Below are 21,674 nucleotides of genomic sequence, written 5' to 3'. Positions count from 1 at the left end.
CGAGATTTGATCGGTGCTGATCTTTGGTGGATTTGTTTGGATCTAGTCTATGTTCGTCTTCCTTCGGGTGGTGTCCTTCGAGATATTAGGACGGCGACTTCCCAATTGTCTACTACAAGGTTTTGTCCGATTAGTGAGGGACGATGATGTTGTCATGCATTTGGCTCGCTTCAATGCTTGTAATCGTTGCTAGATTTCGTTGTACTACCATGATTGAAAATGAATAGGTCGGAAGTTTCCAAAAAAAGTCACGCCTGGGGTCCATAACTTTGAATAGGGTTCAAGCGGATCTGCTCTCTTTGTCGGTCTTGACGCATGCTCTTGAGATCCTATTTTGGTATATGGCTTGGTATTTACTTGTTGTACACAGTGTAGTCTAGTTGATGACATGTGGATTGAGTATTGTTTGTTAGCGGTATCTTCCCCGTAAAGACCATTGTGAGTATTGTTAATTCTGCAAAAATGCTGAGCTAACAACTGACTTGTAAATGCTTGGAAGGGGGCCAATAATTTGTACTCTGTAATGAAATATAATACTGTATTTCTTTACAGAGGGAGTATCACTTTCTTTCTCAACTGCATCATTTCCTAGTTATGAAATTAGTAAATGTTCACTCCAGAGTCGCACCTTCTAAATTGTACTCCCTCCGTCCCATAATATAAGACGTTTTTTAACACTACACTAGAGTCAAAAAGCGTCTTACATTATGAAACGGAGAGAGTACTTTTCAATTATTTTTAACAGGTTCATAATGTATATCTTACATTTTTTGATACTCGAGAAGTAGTTTTGAAAATGAGATGTAACGACAACTAAAAGAAAACTAGACCAGTAGCGGGAGGAGCTCCTATGGCATTTTTAATTAAGAGAGACAGTGAGACACACGTCGGAACTGAGGTTCTGACCCGCGCCAGCTGAGAGGCGCCGCTGCGCTCTAGCCACTGGGCTATGAGCTCATCCACTTGTAGCGGCAGCTAGTTATATTGTGCAAAATCTACTTCGAAACCTAGAATGTTGGATTGACTTGGAAGAGTGATAAATAGTTATACCTTATAACTGCTTCAGATATCATTTCGAAGTTGTCTCTGAAAGCAACACGGTGTTTCTCCATGCGTTGTGCAGTTATACAAGAGACACGTTGAATTTCTGACTTCACATGTGACGTCACGTTCAATTCTGACTTCACAGATACGTCTAAGGTTTTTGAAAAGAGCGGGGGCTATCTCAAAACAGAAAAAAGAAGAAGAATCAATTGCTCAAATAAATACAAACTCCCCTTGTTCTCGTGCGAGCCAAATTCAGGACAAAACAAATTTCAAAATCTCTCAAGTTCTCCCCAGGAATGGAGCCAAGGAAGATTTTGCATTTGTTGCCCCACATGTTAAGGAGTGAATCAGTTGTGGGCTGCGGTTGTGCTTATTCACACTTGAACGTGATGCTCCTACGCTGATCGATAGACAAAATTTTAAATTTGTGAACATTTTTAAATATATTTTCCCTGTCAATGACTGAACAATAAGTATACAATCTGCAGATAAGAGCGTCTAGATCACTAAGTAGCACCAAGACCGTCATATCTCTAGTGGTAGAAACTAGCACCAAGAAGCAGCTGATGTCCAAGGATTGGAACAAGAGACACATCAGATGAAAAGTTGGCAATGGCATTAAGTACTCACACCACTAACTTTATGCAACACGACTGTAAATTCCAGTATTTGGTGTGACGAGATGATTTCATAGTTATCCCATTCGCCAAAGACTTGTTCTCAAAACAGTCAATGCAGAACCGGGAAACACTGAAAGAAATTCCAGAGTGAGAGCCAGCCTAAAATAGATATCGCGACCTCCAATACGATCCATGCCACAATGGTTGCAAAACAGTTCAATTTCGTTGCGCTTCGCACTGGTCATCTACTGAATCCGAATGAATGTGCAGTGGCCCTATATCTGGGACTTCTTCGATACCTTCAGCAGGCTGAGAGGGAGAGAAACCCCGTTATAATCTCATCAATCTCCATAAAATAAGAAATGCCTAGGTAAAAAAGAAATACCTGCAGGAATTCTAGAAGGCACCACACAAGGTAGTTTATGATCATAACGAGGCAAAACAGTTTGCCTGCCCAAGCTCCACATGTGAGGTATCTACAACATTACGGAAACACAACGTCAGTGACTTCCTTTTGCTTTTGCATGCAAAACTGTGGTGGTATTGCCCACACTTTGATCAGTAGAACTAATCATTATACTCCCATCCGTCCTAAAATAAGTGTCTCAACCTTAGTACAACTTTGTACTAAAGTTAGTACAAAGTTGAGACACTTATTTTGGGACGGAGTCCGTCCTAAAATAAGTGTCTCAACCGTAGTACAACTTGGTACTAAAGTTAGTACAAAGTTGAGACACTTATTTTGGGACAGAGGGAGTATGAAATATAGAAAATGGAGAGTTAGCACTTTGACATACAATATATGCAAGGACAGGTGGCGATCCAAAGGAAAAACCTATCTTCAGCTATAACTACTCTGAAATGAGTGACAGAAGATGAATTTACAGTCCATGTTCTGCCTTATACTCACCGGGGAAGACGATCTAGCAAATTAGTGTTTGATGACTGCATTGCACGATCGTAGACAATCTCTGTTCTTTTGGCCACATCATCCCAACTGTAGAGTTTTTTCATCTACAATGCACATTAGATTTGAATAAGCCCAAGAGAACTTGCATGTCAATTTTCTACTAAAAAAACCTAGAGCGGTAAGGTCAGCAAGGTGCATAGAATTGAAACTCACCCGGCGATGCATAATTTGGGGATCTATACCAGGAAGTATGTCGATAGCTTGCCTCACAGCCCGTACCATATCTTCTGGATCTGGTTCTGCTAGTACTATCATGTCATCTGGTAGAACCTGAAAAGGAGTAATTTATCTGCAAATTGTCCAAATAGCTGAAATTCATGGCTCTTTACAAAAGAAACTTTGAAATCATAAAAGGGCATACCTCTGGAACCCCTCCGACTCTAGTGCTTACTGTCAAAAGCCCACAGCTTGCTGCTTCCAGAATGGCTATGCAAAATGCTTCTGTAAGCGAACTACAACAGCAAAGGTCAAGTTTCATGTCTCAGTATTGCTATAGTTAATTGCACTCCGCACAACTGTCATAAACAAGGTTAACTTATCCACCTTCTAGTTTCCAAATAATATTAGGATTAGGTAAGTGAAAATAAAAACGAAACCAAAAGCTCTTTTCTTTCTGTTTGCATTAGATCCATGAAACATATAATTATAATTTCACAAGAAATACTCCCACAACATCAGTATGTTTTATCAAATGATATTCAACATGCATGTTGGAAGAACCAGAGGCACACAGGAACAATTCAATAATCTGGTACAAATGTGACCACAAAGATCCAAAGCGGCTCAAAGTATCTGTTCAAGGAGAGCGCTAATCATGTTCCAATATGACAATTTTAGCTACTCTGTTAATGGTAGTGATCATTGCCACAGACGCCTTCGATTTTTAGAATTCAATGGACAGTTTAGTAAAAGCAACTTCCTTTGTCGCAACAAAAAGCTTAAAGGAACCTGACAAGACTATTTCAACACACCAGAGTATACAATAATAGATGGTAAAGTAAAAATAGAGTAAGAACAGAAAAAGGCACATATATAACCAACAATCTAGATATTGAACACAAAAGAATGAAAACTCAGAAAGGTACCTGTTCAGAAATATATGACCAGATATCAGAACAGATCGTACTTGAGCATGAGGTACAGCCCCTAACATCTCAACTCTATCCTGAAGGGAGAACTTCTCCCTCATCTCTTCAAGTCGCACACGTTTTGGACCATCACCTCCAACAATAAAGCGAACCTGACAAGTCCATTGCTTTATTAACTGAGGGAACATAATCCACTATAAATCCAAAACAACATAGAGTAAGAAAGTAAAGATGCAAGATGATAACATATGAACCAAAACATTCTATCAAGCTGAACTGTCAGGCAATTTATTATATGTATCAGACCAGAAAGGATGACAGTGATGAAAACAGTATGTCTATATGCTGAATTACGAACTTGTTCCACCTTTAACACGCATGCAGTTAACCTTTTCCTATCTCATGCATGGCTCATGCAAAGAGTGCTGTAGTTACTAGCTATCACCCACCTTTGGAAATAGACGGCATACTTCTGGAATGACTTCAACAAGAAGGTCAGCACCTTTTCGATATACCAATCTACTTATCACAACAATAATGATTTCATCACAGCTTAAGCGGTTGGAGGAGGGAGTAAACATTGCGGTATCCACTGCATTAGGAACCATGAAAACTTTGTCCGGAGATATCCCTGACCTCAAGACAGTGTTCTCTTTGCTTGTGTGAGACACACATATGGCCTGATCAATATCTGCAAGAGTAAACTGCAGCACCTTATTCATGTGAATGCTTCCAACATCAGCAAAACCATAAAGCGAGTGATCTGTGAAGACAACTTTGTACCCCATCGTCCTAGCATGCATCAACGCTTCGTGGCACAGTGTTGAAAAGGCCTGATGTCCATGCACAACAGATATCCTCTCACGAATAAGAATTGTCCTTATGATTGGAAATGTCATGAATAATGTAGGTAGTGTATTCTGCATCAGGAATGGCCTCCACGGCACATAATAAACCTTCAAGCCACCAGTAACATATCGTACTCCAGAACGTTTTCCATATGCATGTGTCATGACAACAACCTATAGAATAACAAACTGAATTCGCTCAAAAAGTTTGTACAACCCAGAAATAGTAGCATAAAGTTATTTTGTACAAACTTATGCCCATTGTGTTCATTAGAAGGTAAGGTCTCCAAAGCATCACATCCTCAACAGAAAGTCCAAAAAATCCCGTAAAAATGATGCATACCCAGTAGCTTATCTTACATTCTCGAAACATAAATAATAAAAGCAGGATAATAAAGAGTAGTTTATTAGGGAAAGACCTTATGGCCAAGCTTAAGGAGGCACTGTGATAGATAATAGATGTGGCTTTCCACACCACCAAAGTTTGGGAAGAAGAAGTCGGACACCATCAAAATCCTGTGCTTTCTGCTTTGCCCATCCATTGCGTGTGAAATCTGAAATAGCATAAGCCATGTATCATATAACCGATTCATTAATGGAAAAAATAGTATACACAACGCAAACTAGTGAACCTTAAATCAAACTCATATTGTCCATATCGACACAGCATGTCCCTTTTTTCGTACAATATTGACACCATGCATAATCACTAGCGTAATTGGGGAAAATTGAACACGAAAATGTTTTAAATTATAATCATTTTGAACATGAAAAGGTGCCAAATATCTAATGTTTATTGCCAGCCAAATAAATTAGTAGAAGTTTGCTTGCGAGATCTGGGGGATAGGAGGAGGCTGTGCTCACCGGTGATGTGACGTAGCTGAAATAAGAGGAGCCGGTGCGCGCGTTGGTGGATCTGGAGCAACGAGCTCATCAGTGCGGGGCTCGATGATGGGATGAAGACGGATAAGCAAAAGGAGGTGGAAGAGGAGGAGAGGAGAGGGGGCTAACCTTGGTCGACGGAGGAGGAGGAAGGTAACCGCCGGCACGTCGCCGTCGCCGTCGCCGGAGCGGAGAGGAGCTTGGATGGGTTGTTCCGGCCGGGGAATAAGCGGGGATCTCGGGCTACCTGGGCTGGGAGAAATGCGTTCGGCACCGCACCGAGTGGTGTGACCATTCCGCCAGATCAGAGCCGTTGGGAGCGCATCGGACGGTGGCCGCTTTTCGACTGCTGTTAAAAAGGGGTTTAACAAAACCCTGGCACGAACCGCAATCCCACCCCGGCCCAGAGGGAGAGGCGGCGCCGATCCGAACCCCCAGCCATGTTGCCGCAGCTCCTCCTCCGCCGCTTCCCCTCCGCGGGCGCCCACCGCCGCCGCTACCAGGGACACGCCCACCGCCGCCGCCTCAGCTCGTCGTCGGAGGTGGCGGGAGGCCCCGGATGGCGGCGGCAGCACGAGGAGGAGAGCAAGGCGGTCAAGGTGTCGGTGTGGTGGGACTTCGAGAACTGCCACGTCCCCCAGAACGTCAACGTCTGCCGCGTCGCCCAGCGCGTCTCCGCCGCGCTCCGCGCCGCCGGCGTCCGCGGCCCGCTCTCCATCACCGCCTTCGGGGACGTCGTCCAGCTCTCCCGCGCCGCGCAGGAGGCGCTCGTTGCCACCGGCGTCGTCATCTCCCACGTCCCAAGCAGTTGCGTCCTCCCGTCCCATCTCCTTTTCCGTTACACTCCCTTCTCTCTATGCGATTCTCTATTATTTGGGGGAAAAAACGTGTGCATTTCGCTTGTTGTGCTGCACTGCTGCTGCTGGTTTGCGATGCATTGCCATGCTTTTTGCGTTGTTAGTAGGTATGCTTGAGTTGACGGTCATGAATTGCACGGTGTAGTTTTGTTTATTTGTACTATTTCATTCACATAATTGAATACCACGAATGAGTTACTTTGACAGGATGGAACACACTTGGGTTGCATAGAGTCGAATTGAACATTGGAAACCATGTGTGCGTGCGTGTGTGTGTGTGTGGTTTCTTTAGCACCAGAAAGGCTAGAATTTGCTTTGATATTGCTTCAGATTTGTGGGAAATGTGCTTCATTTTTATAGCGTAGCAACATTAGAGGTCTCTGAGAAATGATTATTTGATTTGCAATCACTCGATTTGGTAACATCTTCACTGCTTGATGATCTTATAGAAGCATAACCTGTATGGATTTTATCATTCGTTTCGTAGTAATCTGTAAGTCATTCCTTCAAATTTTTATGGGAAAAATTCATGATGTTTCTTATACATATTTTGGATCGATAAAATATTAGGCAGTGCTGTGGCCATGTTTCCCCAATTTTAGGCAACTCTGGTATCATGTGATTAGGTTGACGGTTCACTGCATGAATGGCGTTGTGGAATTGGTCTAGATATAGGATTTTGCAGCTATTGTAGTTTCGGACGATTTTTGCGGTCATATTCGCCGCAGTACCGGTCATGTCAGATGATATTGTTGTCGTATCAGTCTGTTATGACCAGACCGATATGATGAACTAGTATTTTGAAGCTTGGATTGGGGTGCTAGGAGTTTGTTTGCTAACAATTGTTAAGTAACAATATTAGCATCCTCATTGGTGCTCTCGAATTTCTTCAAATTTGGCGGTCTGTATTATCTTTTATTCCTTTTCAGATTCTTTGCTGATGTGCTATTGTGGTTTCTCTTGTAATACTAACAATGCTATTTCAATAATGTAGGTGGAAAGAACAGTTCTGACCGGTCATTTATGGCTGATCTTGTCTACTGGATTGCTCAGAACCCTCCACCAGCTCATTTTTTCCTCATATCTGGGGATAAAGATTTCGCCAACATTTTGCATCGGTTGCGAATGAGCAACTATAACATACTACTTGCTTGTCCTGGTAAAACTACCAGTGTACTGTGCAATGCAGCGACGATTATGTGGCCTTGGGAAGCTTTAGTGAAAGGGGAAAATTTCTCACCAAAGCGTTTTAACCACCCACCAGATGGTTTATCTGGATCTTGGTATGGTCACTACAAAGGAGCCCTTGACGACCCCTTCGTGGAAGCTGAATCAGAAGAAACCATTGCAACACCAGTACCATCTGATGAAAAATTATGCCATAATCCCAAAAATGCAGTTACTGCAGTCCCCAAAGATGTGGTTGATGGGATACGAGAGGCACTGAATTCGTATCCTAATGGGGTCAAGCTTTCAATTCTTCTTCAACAACTCAAGAAGAACAATGTGCCTCTTGGTAATGATTTCTTTGGCCACAAAAAGTTGTCTTGCCTTCTCCTATCAATGCCAGATATTGTGAAGTTTGTTGCTCGTTCATCTGCTTTAAGAGAGCCATGTGTAGTTGGGGTGAACAAAAAATTACTGGAACCTGCTGAACAATGTTTTGAGCCCCTGAGTTCTGTTGAAAGTGATGTCAACGACAATAACCGCGGTCGAGCAACACACAATGATAAGAAGCCTCCATCCTCCGTGTCCACTTCTTCTCCTGAACAAAACTGTAAAACCCTAGGTTCTCAAAGTATCACTAGGGACAGAAGCTTCAAGCAGACTGTCTATGAGAACCCAGCTGCATCTGCTGTATCATCTTCCCCACAAGATGTCTTACCTGAGGATCAAAAGGTGTGCTCAGCAGCTGATATGAATGCAAGGCCAGAATCACCTGCCAACCACAAGGAAGTTGATGCCCCTGGAACTCCCTCTTCCTTAGGGGTGGAAAATACTGTTAACAGTGATGGGCTATTAAAAAGGCCAACCACAAGGCCAAAATCATCTGCCAACCACAAGGAAGTTGATGCCCCTGGAACTCCCTCTTTCTTAGGGGTGGAAAATACTGTTGACAGTGACGGACTATTAAAAAGGATCTGGGTACTATGGAATGGTCCTGAGAGTGCTAATCGTGAGGTTTCTCCATGTCATGAAGGCACTTCTGCTGAAGTCGCTGATTTGGGAACTCCTCAGCAAGATTGCAATACTGATCAACGTAGCAGGCTTTTGAATAGGATCCATAAGACCTCTTCCCGGAACAGAAGGTCAGATGTAAGAGATGGCTCTGCAGCGATGACTGTTAACTCTTCAACTTTGTCTGACCATGACCATTCTGAAAAACATGCAGAAGAGACAGAAAAGTTAAAGAGGGATCTGCCTATTCTCCAGAACTCGAAACCATGCACTGGACCTGCATCTGTTCCATTGTGTAAAGATGGAGGTGATACCTCCAAGATGAGCAAGGGCTTTTTTAGTTGGGTAATGCGGTGGTGGAAATTTGGAAAATTGGATGGAGATAACAGTATAGCCATGAAAAATGGCATTGATGAAGCAAAGACAGACATAATTGAGGAATCTCAATCTTTGAAGGCTTCAACTTGTGAAAATGAGCAGCAAGTAGTTAATAAAATATTCACAAGATTTTACTTTTGGGATGTGCTAGGGAAACAGCTATCGAAGCCCATTGGGTCTGAGCTTGTTTCGAAAGCAAAGACAAGGTAAAGCTTTTAACACTGATAATTTTATTTCATGCCTTGTAGTCATCTCAGTTCTTACTTATTATAAACAGAAAGTGTTGAAGATTTTACCAGTGAAGTCTTTCATGTAATATGTTTTTTAGATTTATAGTATTTCTGTTTGTGTGTCTGAAGCAATATACAGTATGTAGATTGTCCAGTTCAACTAAGGAGAAGGAAATAGCATTCATTGCCAACATATTTATATCTTGTGCTGCCAACAAATATGCCCATCTATAGATAGGTTTGCTTGCATGAGATCTTGTAGCCTGATAACATAGTTCTGCAATTTTGCCTTGCTGCTTTAAAACTTCGCATTAATTTGTTTGGATGTGTTATGATCATGTTGTAGTAAATATTGTTGCTCAAATAGTTAGTTTAGTAGTCGGAGCACCTATGTCTTTCATGAGCATGTGTTGTCTACTCCAGAACTAATTACAGGCAAACAAATGGATCCAACCCAGATTCACATAAGCTAATACTACAAATCATGTTTGGCTCGATCACTTTAAGATAGATTATTCTTACATGATTCTTTTATTGGCAGGGAGGAGTTGGTACATGGATTGCAGAATTTAGATTGTTGGCCTCTCAAAGGCCTTGTCGAGAAAGATGTCAATCATCTGATTCATTTGTTACTTTCAGAAAAGAAATGGATCGAGGAAACTCCTTCTAGCGATTTTCCTTTCCGTCTTACACTCCCTCAAAAGAGAACGCGCACTCCACCAAATTCTAGCACAACAAGCACTCCACCAAATTCTAGCACAACATGCACTCCACCAAATTCTAGCACAACATCCACTCCACCAAATTCTAGCAAGTTTGATCTGAGTTCTCTCTTTAATGTCAAGCCATTGGAGCAGGGTAAATATGGTGGTGACAAAGGTAGGACAAATAGGACTCCGAACAGGGAGGAAACATTGTCTGATTGCCACAAGCTATTGAAGGACCTTCTCCTGCAATACAAATATGGATTTAACATCAGCATTTTCAAGCGTCAGTTTGCTCAGAAGCACGGATATGAGCTTGACCACCAGAAGCTTGGATATGCAGACATTGAGTCACTGTTGCAGATTATGCCTGGTATAAGGGTAGAATTTCCCAGGGTTCTGCCTGCAGAAAATGGGAATGATCAGGGTGGCAGTAAGGGTGATGGAAATCAAAGTAATGGCGATGATTCCATCTGGGGGGAACTTGGCCCTGTATCTGCCACTGCCAAAACTGCTGAAGGAGTTGATAAAGAAACTTGCTACCGGCCTCCCACCTGCTCAGAAGACAATTTCTCTGACGATGAGAATCAAGCAGAGCAAGAGCCCAGAAGGGGCGCTGAGCAGAGCTCGCTCCTGAAAATCATTGATTCCTGGAACGGCAGCAAGGATGGCTCTGGCAAGAAACCTCAAGAGATTGACGGGGTCATGGATTGTTCCAGGAGCAGTCCAGGTTACCTTGACACTCTGAGGGCCACAAGGCAGCAGCAGCAGACACAGAAGCAGTATTCGTTTGTTTCATCAGACTCGGAAGAGGATGAAAGCAAGGATAAGCTTGTGGACAGCGTGTTGGGCAGTCTGCAGAAAGCGCGAGGCGCAAAGGCGTCTAATTGATGAACTGGTAATCGCAGCAACGCCTGTTTTCCTTTTCTCTTTGAGCGGCAGAATTGCAGCAGCCACCCCGTTGCCATACTGAAAGCTGGCATGCTCCTCGTTCGGATTATGTTCTTCGTCAGCTCATCAAATCAGCGCGACATGTTGGGCGGCGCAGCGGCCATATACATCTCATCTCCTTAGTTTAGAGGGTATTTATATTATTCTTGTATAAGGCTAACCGACAAGCTTCATTTAGCATGGCCTTTTTAGTTTGCTGAGGGTTCACTGGTATCGAATAAACTGGACCACTGCGATTCGTTGGCAAGGCCTCGCTGGGCCTACCAAAACGTCTATGGAGGGAGTACCATATGATATGGTTGAGTTTCTACGTCGGGGCAGAGAAAAATAGTTGTTTCCAGTTGCCTTGTTGCAACTGCAATATTTTGTTGCTGATTCTTATATTTTCGCTATGTCGGTTGGCTGCATTTGATTTGGCAAACATACGCAGTTGATTGGTCTTGACTTACCAGTGCTGCCTTTGTTTTTTATTTTTCTAGGGTACCAGTGTTGCCTTTGGTAATCAAGTTTGGTTTGGTGCGCACCTGATATTGCCCATGTTACTGTCGAGAACTAGTCAAATTTTAGAGCATCTCCAACAGCTTTCCAAAAGACCTTCCCCTATAAATGCTTATTGGGGCTCTCCTAATAAATTTATTGGGTTTGAAAGGTGTGTAGCCGTAGGCCGTAGCAGATCCCCAATGCAACTTCTCCAATGGCCGGCGGTGAGGCGGGCATCAGGCTGCGGGCGTGCCGTGGCATGAAGTCTCGGGTGGTTGGCTCCCGCGAATGTCAATTTGGTTATAGGGGAAGATGAGAAGTTTAGGTGATCACCAAAAAACATTTGGGTAGATGGGAGCTGCTGGAGATGCCCTTAGATGGTTATACAAGTCCAAATCCAATATTCAAAATGGACAACTGAAACAAACAAACAAAAAGTCTGGATGTGTTCATGATATAATTATGTTATTTTAGGCTTCTTTGGCACATGCAGAGTAGATATGTTTATAGTAGTACAAGTCAACAGTTGCTTCATATTTTGAAAATAAGAAGAACAATTCGTCTTATAATTGTTTTGCAATGTCACTCAAAGTTGCACTTGCCGACCATGGATCCAGCTGAAAGGAACAACCGGTAACTGCTTTGCCCTGCCCTGAGCTCGCTCCTCCAGCTTCCTGAACCTTGGTCCCAGTGAGCAGAGGAAATCCTGAGCCCGCCTCCCTTCCCCAGACAGCCCAGTGAGGTTGGCGACGTTCCACCTCTGCACCAGAAAGTCGAGGATGTCGGCGTAGTCCATGGCGGTGTAGATGCCCAGCCGTTGAGCCACCGCGCTGAAGTGCTCAAACAGGTTGTCATCCTGCCCGTCGTACATCAAGTGGGCGGGCATCGTGACCTTCTTCCTCATCATGGCGGCGAATGCCAGCACGGTGTAGTCGGGGTCGACCTCGAAGAGCTTCTCCACAATCTTGGTGTAGGCCGTCTCATGGCGCTTCTCGTCGGCCGCGATGGTGCCACATATCTGAGCCAGCTTCAGGTCCCCGTACTTCCTGGCGTGCCTCGCAGTGTTGCCGTGGGATATGAAGGTTGCCCTCTCTTGGAAAGATGTGTAGATGTAACCCTGATATGGGTTACCCTCGGTTTTTGGATCCTATAAGTAAGAAGAGCACACCATTCAACTAGCAAGTGTATGTATATGTTGCCAAATTGTGGGTCTTTCCCTATTCGGGACATAATTGTAGTCCTTGTAATTAATATTGTCAGCAAAAAGGAAGCAAGAAAAATGCAAGTTGAGATAAAAAAAAGAAATTCAGGAATCAGACACCAAGTGCTTGCCTACCATTCCAGCACCAAGGAGATACTGTATGGTCTTCTCAATCTGCCTCATATCAACCCTCCCAGCGAGGTACATGTACTTGTTCATGAGATCACCATGCCTGTTCTCCTCGGCCGTCCATGCCCTCGTCCAGACAGCCCAGCTTGCTGGACTGGTGCCGGTATCATCGCCGACACTGCCATCGAGGATATTGAGCATTGTCTGGTAAGTAGGGAGTGCTTCCTCAGTGACCATGTCTCCAACCAGACAGACCAAGTAGTCATCCGGGATCTCCTTGGCCCGTTCCCTCAACTCCTTGACTTCATCATAGAATCCATCCGAGGAAGGGTCTGGCAGGTAGTCCTGCGGCTGCCAGGATTTCTCTACTGGCTTCAACAGGACCAGGATGTTGTCCTCTGCCCAGCGCTCCAGTGAATCGAAAACTTCCTTCTTCTGAGGTGGGAATGGTTGTGCGAATCGGACTCGAGTGGGGGCCTTTTCGGGAGTTCCAACCCTTCGTAAGCAGACAAAGTAACATAATGATAGGCACAAGAGTAATGGGAAAAATGGGTAATATAAGGCTGGTCATAGTGGGGAGTAACTTATACTACTGTCATGCATATGACACTAGTCTAAGTTACCATCTCCATAGTGCAAAGTAACATAGTAGTAGTGTCATAGATGGTTTCATTTATTAGCTTGTAGACTCATCTTCTCTTGAGAAGCGCTATGTTACAGTAACATATATGTTACTCTAAACACATCTCTCTTTATTAAATACATGCCACATAAGCAAATTTGTATTGGACTGCGCTATGTTACTTGCTAAGTTACTCCCACTATGACTAGCCTAACAGAACTAAATAATCAAATTAAAGCTCAAAAAAGAAAGACTATCCAGATTGGTGAAACACCTAGTATGTTTTTACTTCCAGCAAATTAACACTAGATCATGCAAATTCAAGAAACATTCAGAGCTTGTGAGCTGTGGCAATGAGTCCAAAACTAAGTGCTAATTTCCATGAGATAAATCATCGATGCTACTCAGATACTCTTTTTGAGCAGCATGGCATGCTATTTGCAACTACATGCAAGAGGAAAACGTAATGAACTCAAGCACGTAACTTCACTACACTAGTACTTCACGCTTTTTGAATGCCATGGCCTGCAGGTGAGTGATCTGGGCTCCACGACTACAGAACCGAGCAGGGGACCAGCAAAAAAATGCAAATAACACCCAATCTGCTTCTCACAATCATTCAACTAAAAAAAAAGAGGCATACACAAAAGTTGCATGCCATGCAACTGAACTGTAGGATTTAAACATGCATCTGTCCAAAGACAACAAAGCGAAAAAACACTGTATGCAAGAAATAATAGCTCGCTCCGTAAACAAAAAATAACAAAAATAGAAGAGAAAACTACTTGTCAATAACCAAATCATCTTGAAATAAGGCGTAGAGTGAAAATTTCTCAAAACTCGACTCTCCAATATCCACAAGAACATTAAAGCAAGATTACGATGATAAAAGCATCAGCAAACACATAAATGACCGAAAACAAATGAACACATTCTTTTATGACCAAATTCAGTTCAATCTAGGGAACCTACAGGAAACCCTTTGGAAAAACCAAAGATTCATTCATTCCCAAGACAGAATAACCGCTCGCCATCTCTCGTGTCCAAGTAGCAAAATACCAGCTCAACCAAGATCATGGAGCCGACACAAGCACTCCGAGCAAGATTCAAGAACAGAAGAGGAATATATAACCAACCACAATGATTTTTGCATGATGAAGAGGAAGAACAGAACTCACTTGGCCTTGGAAGCCGTGGCCACCACTGTGAATTTCCTCCTCAGGCAAGAAGACACTAAAGGTGCATGGAAGGTGCCGCAGGAAGGCATGTATGCCATTAGATACAACAACTTATCAATCCACCAACACCACTTTCAACGCTGAGTTTAGAGTTTGGCAATACTTTGATTCTGCCCACACTTACGTACAAGCTGAGGTGGGAGGTAGAGTGAGCAGTTGGGAGTGGAGTACTAGTAGTCGGACTAGTACTAGTACTAAATGGAGGAGAGGAAACTGGTTTCATTTTGTTTTTCTTGTTACTTCTGACCTGACGGCTTATGCAAGGTTTCCAACCTCTTTTTGTTGCATTGAAAAAGAATCAGTTCCTACGGGATTAAAGTTAGTTGAGTCCCAAATACGCCAATATATACTCCTCTAGCGTGGGGGAAAAACAAGCCCTTCAGAAATTCAAATACAAGCTCTTGAAACACAAAGATATCTAGTATGATAGAGTAACCAATAGGTAGGTGCAGGAATAAATAGTAAGAAGTGTCCAAATCCTGCAGACTGCAAATAAAATTTTCACAAACATGAACAGAGAATAATAATTTGTGCTAAAATCCGACAATAGAACATAAATTTGAATATTTTCTAAATTTTCTTGTTTGGAGCATCTCTCTATGCTTTTCCGAATTCAAATTGAACATTGAGTTATTTTTTGTAGGATATCTAACCAGCCATAAGTCATTGTAATTTAGAATCTACATGTTTTATGAGCATAATACATCGTATTATAATGCTGAATTGTGTTTAATGTGAAAATAAATTAGGCAGATGTTGCAGTTCGACCAGACCCAGCATACATTCGTTTGGAGTACGAGTTCAATCTCTATCCAAGAATCGCATTCGAAACAAAACAACTGCAGGAATCATTTGCTAATCATCATAATTAAAATATGCCTGCAAACACATGAAGATCAATATTTGATTTGTATTCAATATATTGCCGACCCAGCCTAGATAAGAGTAGAGTGACCAATGTTCACACAACAACCTTTGCACAGTTGGACGTATTCTTAGGATGCTTGCACATACATTCACTGAAATAGTGTGATGCGTGCTTGCAGGTTGCTTGAGAAGCCAAAAATGATCACCTCTACACACCAACATACGCTTACGTTCGCCTCCTGCTTGCACCTGCATCAAGATGCATGATCAGAAACCACTTGGTCCAACCAGGCATAAACTCTTTCTGTGATTTTTCTTTTAGTACTACTGTTTCCTTTTCTACCAATTTGGCAATAATTCGCTTACGATGGTTTTAGCTCGCCACCATAACGCGTGAAAATTTGGGGACCAAATACTTAACCCGGCAAATACCTAAATATGGAATTGGTTGGCCTAGGTGAATTTCACTTGTTCTTGAGCTGCTGTGAGCATCGTTTGCAACAGTTTTATAACTACACTTGGGCATTCTGTGCAACAATTTTCTTTCTTCCTAGGATCCACTAGTAGCTAATTCATTAGCAGAGCTTCATGGATCGTACATCAACAGCCATTGGGGATATATGCAGGGGAGAAATCAACACGCACACACAGGTACATGTTTATTTCATCAACAGCATACCGGATTACTTGCTAACTACTACTGGATCGAATCATACATCAACAGCAAACAGACAACAGCACAGCACTCAGCAACACACAGCGGCTGCCCGAGGCGAGCACATGACATCAACAACATCGACAGCCGCTGTGTGTTGTTGAGGAGGAGGAGGAATTCACCACCGCTGGACCGCAGCGCGAGCTGGAGGAGAGAGTCGTGGCCGCGGGGGTGGCCGAGCAGCGAGCGCCCGACCGATCCTAAGCCGGAGATGCGAGGGAATGAGTCCACGGGGAGAGTGGTGGGGCAGAGGAAGGCGGGCGAGCGGTGGTGGCGGCGCCTCGCGAGGGCCGCGCGAGCACCCATTTGCCCGCCGCCGCCAAACGGGGCAAAGAGTTGCGCAATTTGTTTCCAGAGTATGTACCAAATTAACAACCCATAATAATCGGGGTTGTTAAATCTCAGTTGAATGAGACTGCTATATCTGCGCAAAATTTTCTTTTTAGTTTTTTTTTTCTTTCTTACATGTTATGCCATATGATTTAGACTTGGTTAAGTCTCGGTTGACCGAGACCTAGCCACACCCTACTGTTTCATCAAAAGAAAACTTTGTTGTTCCGCGTCTTGGATGAACCATCCTTAGAGGGTATCATTAAAAAAATCCTCGATCCCTAACGAAATCGATGTAGTATTGCAACTGATTCAGTAAGCTGTGTGTCCAGTGCACGGAAAACTACCTTTGGTCGTACATGGATCTGTCACGGCGGCGACTCAGAGTCCAGCTCAAGCACGGCATAGCTTTCCATGTTTAGGTGTGTATACTTGGTAATATTCGGCTTTGTACTCTGATACAGTTCATACAACCGACTAAATCATATACTATATAATATAGCATTGGCTATTAATGAAATATTCAAGCGAGGCAATCTATTCTCCTTCATGGTATCGGATTTTTGTTCGATCCTCTAAACCTAAATCTCTAGCTTGCCTGTTCGTTCTGCAATGAAGCAACCCACGGACGCTGCTGCAGCAGCAGCGAAGGCTGAAGCCAAAGCCAAGGCTGCTCTCTGGGCGCAGGCCGTCGCTGTCCCGAGCGTCAAGACCCTCGTTCCTATCACGCTTGATCTCAACGCCGGAAATTACATGCACTGGCGTGGGCTCTTATGCAAGTATGCTCTCGAAGATCACATCGCGGAAGCAACGACGTTCGGCCCCGACAACCAGTGGAAGCGCCTCGATGCTCTCGTCCGCTCCTGGCTCTACGGCGCCATCTCCGTCGACATCGCCGGCATGGTCATGGACACTAGCGCCGCTGCTACAGCCCACGTCGTCTGGACGGCCATCGAGGGTCTCTACTGCGACAACGCCGATACTCGCGCCATCTACCTCGAGCAGGAGTTCTACAGTCTCCAGCAGGGCGTACTGTCCATGACCGACTATTGCAAAAAGCAGAAAGCCCTCGCCGCTGAGTTGTCCGCCCCCGACAAGGGCCTCGTCTTCAACACCCTTCGTGGATTAAACAAGAGGTTCCAGCATATGCGGACCCTCATCTCCATCCAGAAGCCGCTCCCTTCGTCCAATGAGATGCGCTCCGCTCTCATCCTTGAGGAACTCAGCTCCGGTACTGACTCCGACCCGCCACACATGGCCTTCGTCACTGCTAACCCCTCGAGCACCAAGGGCTTCTCGACATCCATGGAGCGGTCTGGCGGCAAACCCCATGTGCCCCCCTCAAACCGGCGCCTGGAGGCCTGCCGGAACTTTGCACGCGGCAACTGCCAATTCGGTGACAAGTGCAGGTTTCTGCACACCTCTTCTCAGCAGCAGTGTACCGGCCACAACTCCAGCAGCGGCAAGCAGGTGACCTCCTGGCCCTCCATCCAAAACCCTTGGGTTGGCTCTATCCAGATGTGGCCCGGCCAAGGGCGTCCGGCTGGTCACAGCATCCTTGGTCCTCCACCCACTGCCGCTCCACACGCCTTCCATGCTGCCACCCCGACAACAACACCTCCACAGTACATGCCGCCTTGGTATGGCGCTCAATGGTCAGGCGCGGCATGGCAACCGACCACGTATGGTGGTGCTTCATCGACACACCCGTACTCCTTCGACCAGAACCAACTCATGGGAGCTTTCAACACAACGATGCTCTCACCTCCATCGCCATCTCAGTGGTACACGGACTCCAGGGCCTCTGCACATATGACCTCGGATCAGGGTAATCTATCTCGTTCTTTTGTTTCTTCCACTGCACCTAGTCATGTCATTGTTGGTAATGGTTCTCCTCTTCCCATTACTTACACTGGTTCCACCACATTATCTACACCATCTCATTCTTTTAACCTTAACAATGTTCTTGTCACTCCTCATTATTATAAAAAAATCTTATTTCTGTTCGTCACTTCACCATTGATAATCAATGTTCTATTGAGTTTGACCCGTTTGGTCTCTCTGTGAAGGATCTTCGCACCAGGAACGTGATTCTCAGATACAATAGTGATGGTGACCTCTACCCCTTCCCGTCGACATCCACCGCCGCCCATGCACTCTCCGCTACGACATCACCATCGACTTTGTGGCATCGACGCTTAGGACATCTTAGCAAGCAAGCTTTGTCACACTTAGCACGTGCTTTTTCTATTGCATGTAATCAACATTCCTCTAGTGAGTCTATATGTCATGCTTTTCAACTAGGTAAACATATACGCTTGCCTTTTGATATTTCTACTTCCCGAGCTACTACACCTTTTGAGCTTTTACATTGTGATATTTGGACATCTCCTCTCCCTAGTTTCTCTGGTTATAAATATTACCTAGTTGTACTTGATCACTTCACCCACTACTTGTGGACCTTTCCACTTCGCCACAAGTCTGACACCTACTCCACGCTCACTAATTTCTTTGTGTATGCTTCCACTCAGTTTGGTGCCATTGTTAAATCTCTCCAATGTGACAATGGTGGTGAGTTTGATAATAATGCTTCTCGCCTTTACTTCCTTAGCAAGGGTATGCACCTTCGTATGTCTTATCCACACACATCACAGCAAAACGGCAAGGCTGAACATGCCATTCGTACCATCAACAACATGGTGCGCTCCCTTCTCTTTCAGGCTAGTATGCCTCCTATCTATTGGGTGGAAGCTCTCCATACATCTACCCATCTGCTCAATCTTCATCCGACCAAAACCCTCCAGAACCAAACACCACATGAATATCTTCACAAGACACCTCTGCAATTTGCAGATCTTCGAATCTTTGGCTGCCTTTGCTATCCCAATCTTTCTGCTACCGCTGCCAACAAACTTGCTCCACGCTCTATAGCTTGTGTCTTTCTCGGCTATCCTTCTAACCATAAAGGCTACCGCTGTCTTGACCTCACCACAAATCATATAATCATCTCTCGACATGTCGTGTTTGACGAGTCCTCTTTTCCTTTTACCACACTCACTCACGTCTCTGCTGATGATCTTTCCTTTCTTGACGACATTCTTTTTCACACCCCGCCGGCGATCATCCAAGCCACTCCAACCTCCAATGCTCCCGTGGTGCCAGTCAAGAATGAACCTACTCAGCCTCCCGCGCCCCCTCTAGTACTACTACCTACAGCAGTCCCTATTCCTCCAGTGGTAAATGACCATTCCATGTCCACCCACGGCAAACAAGGATATCGCCAACCCCAGAAGCGCATGAACCTTCATGTGTCTACTCTTTCTCCCATCCTGCGGACATATCGAGCAGCCCTTAATGACGAGCACTGGAGGCTTTCCATGCAACAAAAATTTGATGCTCTCCATGCTAATAACACATGGGACCTTGTTCCCCGACCACCGGGCAGTAACATTGTTGCATGTAAGTGGCAATTCCGTCACAAATTCAAGCTCGATGGCTCACTAGATCGCTACAAGGCTCGGTGGGTGCTCCGTGGTTTTTCTCAGCGCCCTGGTGTCGACTTTGGGGAGACTTTCAGCCCAGTTGTTAAACCGGCCACCGTGCACGTCGTCCTGACCCTCGCGCTCGCCAATGGCTGGCCAGTTAACCAACTCGACATCAACAATGCATTCCTAAATGATACATTATCCGAGATCGTTTACTGTCAACAACCACCGGGATTCGTCGATACTACTCGCCCCGAGCATGTCTGTCGTCTCAACCGGTCACTCTATGGTCTCAAACAGGCGCCTCGTGCTTGGTTCAACCGCATCGCCACCTTCCTTGTGTCCATGGGATTCAATATTTCTAAGGTGGATCCCTCATTGTTCATCTACTGCCACATCACAGATGACATGGCATGCCTCCTTTTGTATGTCGATGACATTGTGCTCACAGCTTCGTCCACAACATTGCTTCGCCGCCTCATCGACTCACTCCATCGCGAGTTCTCTCTCAAGGACCTCGGAGAGCTCCACCATTTCCTTGGTGTCTCAGTTCTTCGCACTAATGATGGTTTCCTTCTCTCCCAACGGCAGTACACCGAGGACATCCTCACGCGTGCCGACATGATAAATTGCAAGTCATGCACCACACCGGTCGACACTAGCTCTAAGCTCGTCTCCACCGGCCCTCCGGTTGACAACGCAACCGACTATCGCAGTATCGCCAGTGCTCTTCAGTACCTGACGTTCACTCGTCCGGACATCACATATGCAGTTCAACAGGCACGTCTACACATGCATGATCCACGTGAGCCACATGGTAATCTCCTAAAGCGCATTCTCTGGTACCTCAAGGGCACTCTCGACCATGGATTACAACTTCATCGCACCAGCGTTGTTTCGCTCACAGCGTACACAGATGCTGACTGGGCAGGTTGTCCGGATATTAGGAAGCCTACATCAGGCTATGGTGTTTTCCTTGGCGATAATCTTGTTTCATGGTCATCCAAGCGGCAGCAGACGGTGTCTCGTTCCAGTGCCGAAGCAGAATACCATGCTGTCGCTAATGCTGTAGCTGAGTCATGTTGGCTTCGTCAGCTTCTTGCAGAGCTTCATCGCCCCCTTCGGCAAGCAACAGTTGTCTTCTGTGACAATATTAGTGTAGTGTATCTCTTAACCAATCCCGTTCAGCACCAACGAACGAAGCACGTCGAGATCGACCTTCATTTTGTAAGGGGACGAGTTGCTCTTAGAGATGTTTGTGTCCTTCACGTTCCGACGACATCGCAGTATGCAGACATTTTCACCAAAGGTTTGCCGACCACTGTCTTTCATGAGTTTTGCTCCAGTTTAAACATCTGCCCTGCTCCTATTCCAACCGCCTAGGGGGGGGGGGTGTTATCAGAATACAACCATGTACGTGTCGTACATGGATCTGTCTCGGCGGCGACTTGGAGTCCAGCTCAAGCACGGCATAGCTTTCCATGTTTAGGTGTGTATACTTGGTAATATTCTGTTTTGTACTCTGATACGGTTAATACAACCAACTAAATCATGTACTATATAATATAGCGTTGGCTATCAATGAAATATTCAAGCGAGACAATCTATTCTCCTTCACTTACTCATGGCAAACTTCCGGCCGCCCGACGACCTATAACGCTAGTCACTACTCCCACTGGGGCTGGTATAATTACAAAAGGCCAAACAAAGATGCGGACATCTCATTTGGGGAACTCCATGCGTACACCACCAATAATAAAAAGGCTACCCTCTCACAAATGGATCTAAACCTCTAGCACCCAGTCGAGCAAGCCTTCAATCTTTTATCTCGGCTGGCACCTACAAGGTAAGTTG

The 21,674-nt window shown here is 44.8% G+C and overlaps 3 protein-coding genes across 5 annotated transcripts; 1 reads left to right on the top strand and 2 right to left on the bottom strand.

The window, feature by feature from the left end:
• Positions 1–1,641: 1,641 nt before the first annotated feature.
• Positions 1,642–5,860, bottom strand: LOC109748641 (phosphatidylinositol N-acetylglucosaminyltransferase subunit A). 3 transcript variants are annotated; one of them, XM_020307669.3, is made up of 11 exons: positions 5,585–5,860; positions 5,438–5,489; positions 4,993–5,127; positions 4,502–4,747; positions 4,175–4,429; positions 3,723–3,877; positions 2,999–3,089; positions 2,791–2,907; positions 2,578–2,681; positions 2,053–2,143; positions 1,642–1,976 (listed from the first exon to the last, which is right to left on the bottom strand). In XM_020307669.3, exons 3-11 carry the CDS (start codon positions 5,113–5,115, stop codon positions 1,884–1,886), a joined length of 1,275 nt encoding a protein of 424 aa, XP_020163258.1. In that variant the 5' UTR covers positions 5,116–5,127; positions 5,438–5,489; positions 5,585–5,860; the 3' UTR covers positions 1,642–1,883. The 3 variants fall into 3 exon arrangements, with proteins under 3 accessions (XP_020163258.1, XP_020163257.1, XP_020163259.1); XM_020307668.3 differs by having other exon boundaries at positions 4,175–4,747; XM_020307670.4 differs by lacking the exon at positions 5,438–5,489 and having other exon boundaries at positions 4,175–4,747; positions 5,585–5,719.
• A 35-nt stretch (positions 5,861–5,895) lies between these two features.
• Positions 5,896–11,134, top strand: LOC109748640 (uncharacterized). The gene is made up of 3 exons (XM_020307667.4): positions 5,896–6,262; positions 7,307–9,074; positions 9,640–11,134. Exons 1-3 carry the CDS (start codon positions 5,896–5,898, stop codon positions 10,691–10,693), a joined length of 3,189 nt encoding a protein of 1,062 aa, XP_020163256.1. The 3' UTR covers positions 10,694–11,134.
• Positions 11,135–11,679: 545 nt separating this feature from the next.
• Positions 11,680–16,333, bottom strand: LOC109748642 (stearoyl-[acyl-carrier-protein] 9-desaturase 5, chloroplastic). Its single transcript, XM_020307671.4, has 4 exons — positions 16,128–16,333; positions 14,364–15,539; positions 12,570–13,059; positions 11,680–12,380 (listed from the first exon to the last, which is right to left on the bottom strand). The coding sequence occupies exons 2-4, from the start codon at positions 14,459–14,461 to the stop codon at positions 11,820–11,822; spliced, it is 1,149 nt and encodes a 382-aa protein (XP_020163260.1). The 5' UTR covers positions 14,462–15,539; positions 16,128–16,333; the 3' UTR covers positions 11,680–11,819.
• Positions 16,334–21,674: the final 5,341 nt, after the last annotated feature.

Source organism: Aegilops tauschii, chromosome 5 (genome assembly GCF_002575655.3).
Source record: "Aegilops tauschii subsp. strangulata cultivar AL8/78 chromosome 5, Aet v6.0, whole genome shotgun sequence".
NCBI lineage: Eukaryota > Viridiplantae > Streptophyta > Magnoliopsida > Poales > Poaceae > Aegilops > Aegilops tauschii.
This window is presented reverse-complemented; position numbering and strand designations above follow the sequence as displayed.

Excerpts from the sequence above, each read along its gene's own strand:
- LOC109748641 (XM_020307668.3), bottom strand. The coding sequence starts at position 5,115 with ATGGATGGGCAAAGCAGAAAGCACAGGATTTTGATGGTGTCCGACTTC. Across the intron at positions 2,908-2,998 it reads GAGTCGGAGGGGTTCCAGAG|GTTCTACCAGATGACATGAT; the intron begins GTATGCCCTTTT and ends ACTCCTTTTCAG. Across the intron at positions 2,144-2,577 it reads TTGCTAGATCGTCTTCCCCG|ATACCTCACATGTGGAGCTT; the intron begins GTGAGTATAAGG and ends GTAATGTTGTAG.
- LOC109748640 (XM_020307667.4), top strand. The coding sequence starts at position 5,896 with ATGTTGCCGCAGCTCCTCCTCCGCCGCTTCCCCTCCGCGGGCGCCCAC. Across the intron at positions 6,263-7,306 it reads CATCTCCCACGTCCCAAGCA|GTGGAAAGAACAGTTCTGAC; the intron begins GTTGCGTCCTCC and ends TCAATAATGTAG. Across the intron at positions 9,075-9,639 it reads GTTTCGAAAGCAAAGACAAG|GGAGGAGTTGGTACATGGAT; the intron begins GTAAAGCTTTTA and ends TTTTATTGGCAG.
- LOC109748642 (XM_020307671.4), bottom strand. The coding sequence starts at position 14,461 with ATGGCATACATGCCTTCCTGCGGCACCTTCCATGCACCTTTAGTGTCT. Across the intron at positions 13,060-14,363 it reads GCCACGGCTTCCAAGGCCAA|GGTTGGAACTCCCGAAAAGG; the intron begins GTGAGTTCTGTT and ends CTGCTTACGAAG. Across the intron at positions 12,381-12,569 it reads ATCTCCTTGGTGCTGGAATG|GATCCAAAAACCGAGGGTAA; the intron begins GTAGGCAAGCAC and ends TCTTACTTATAG.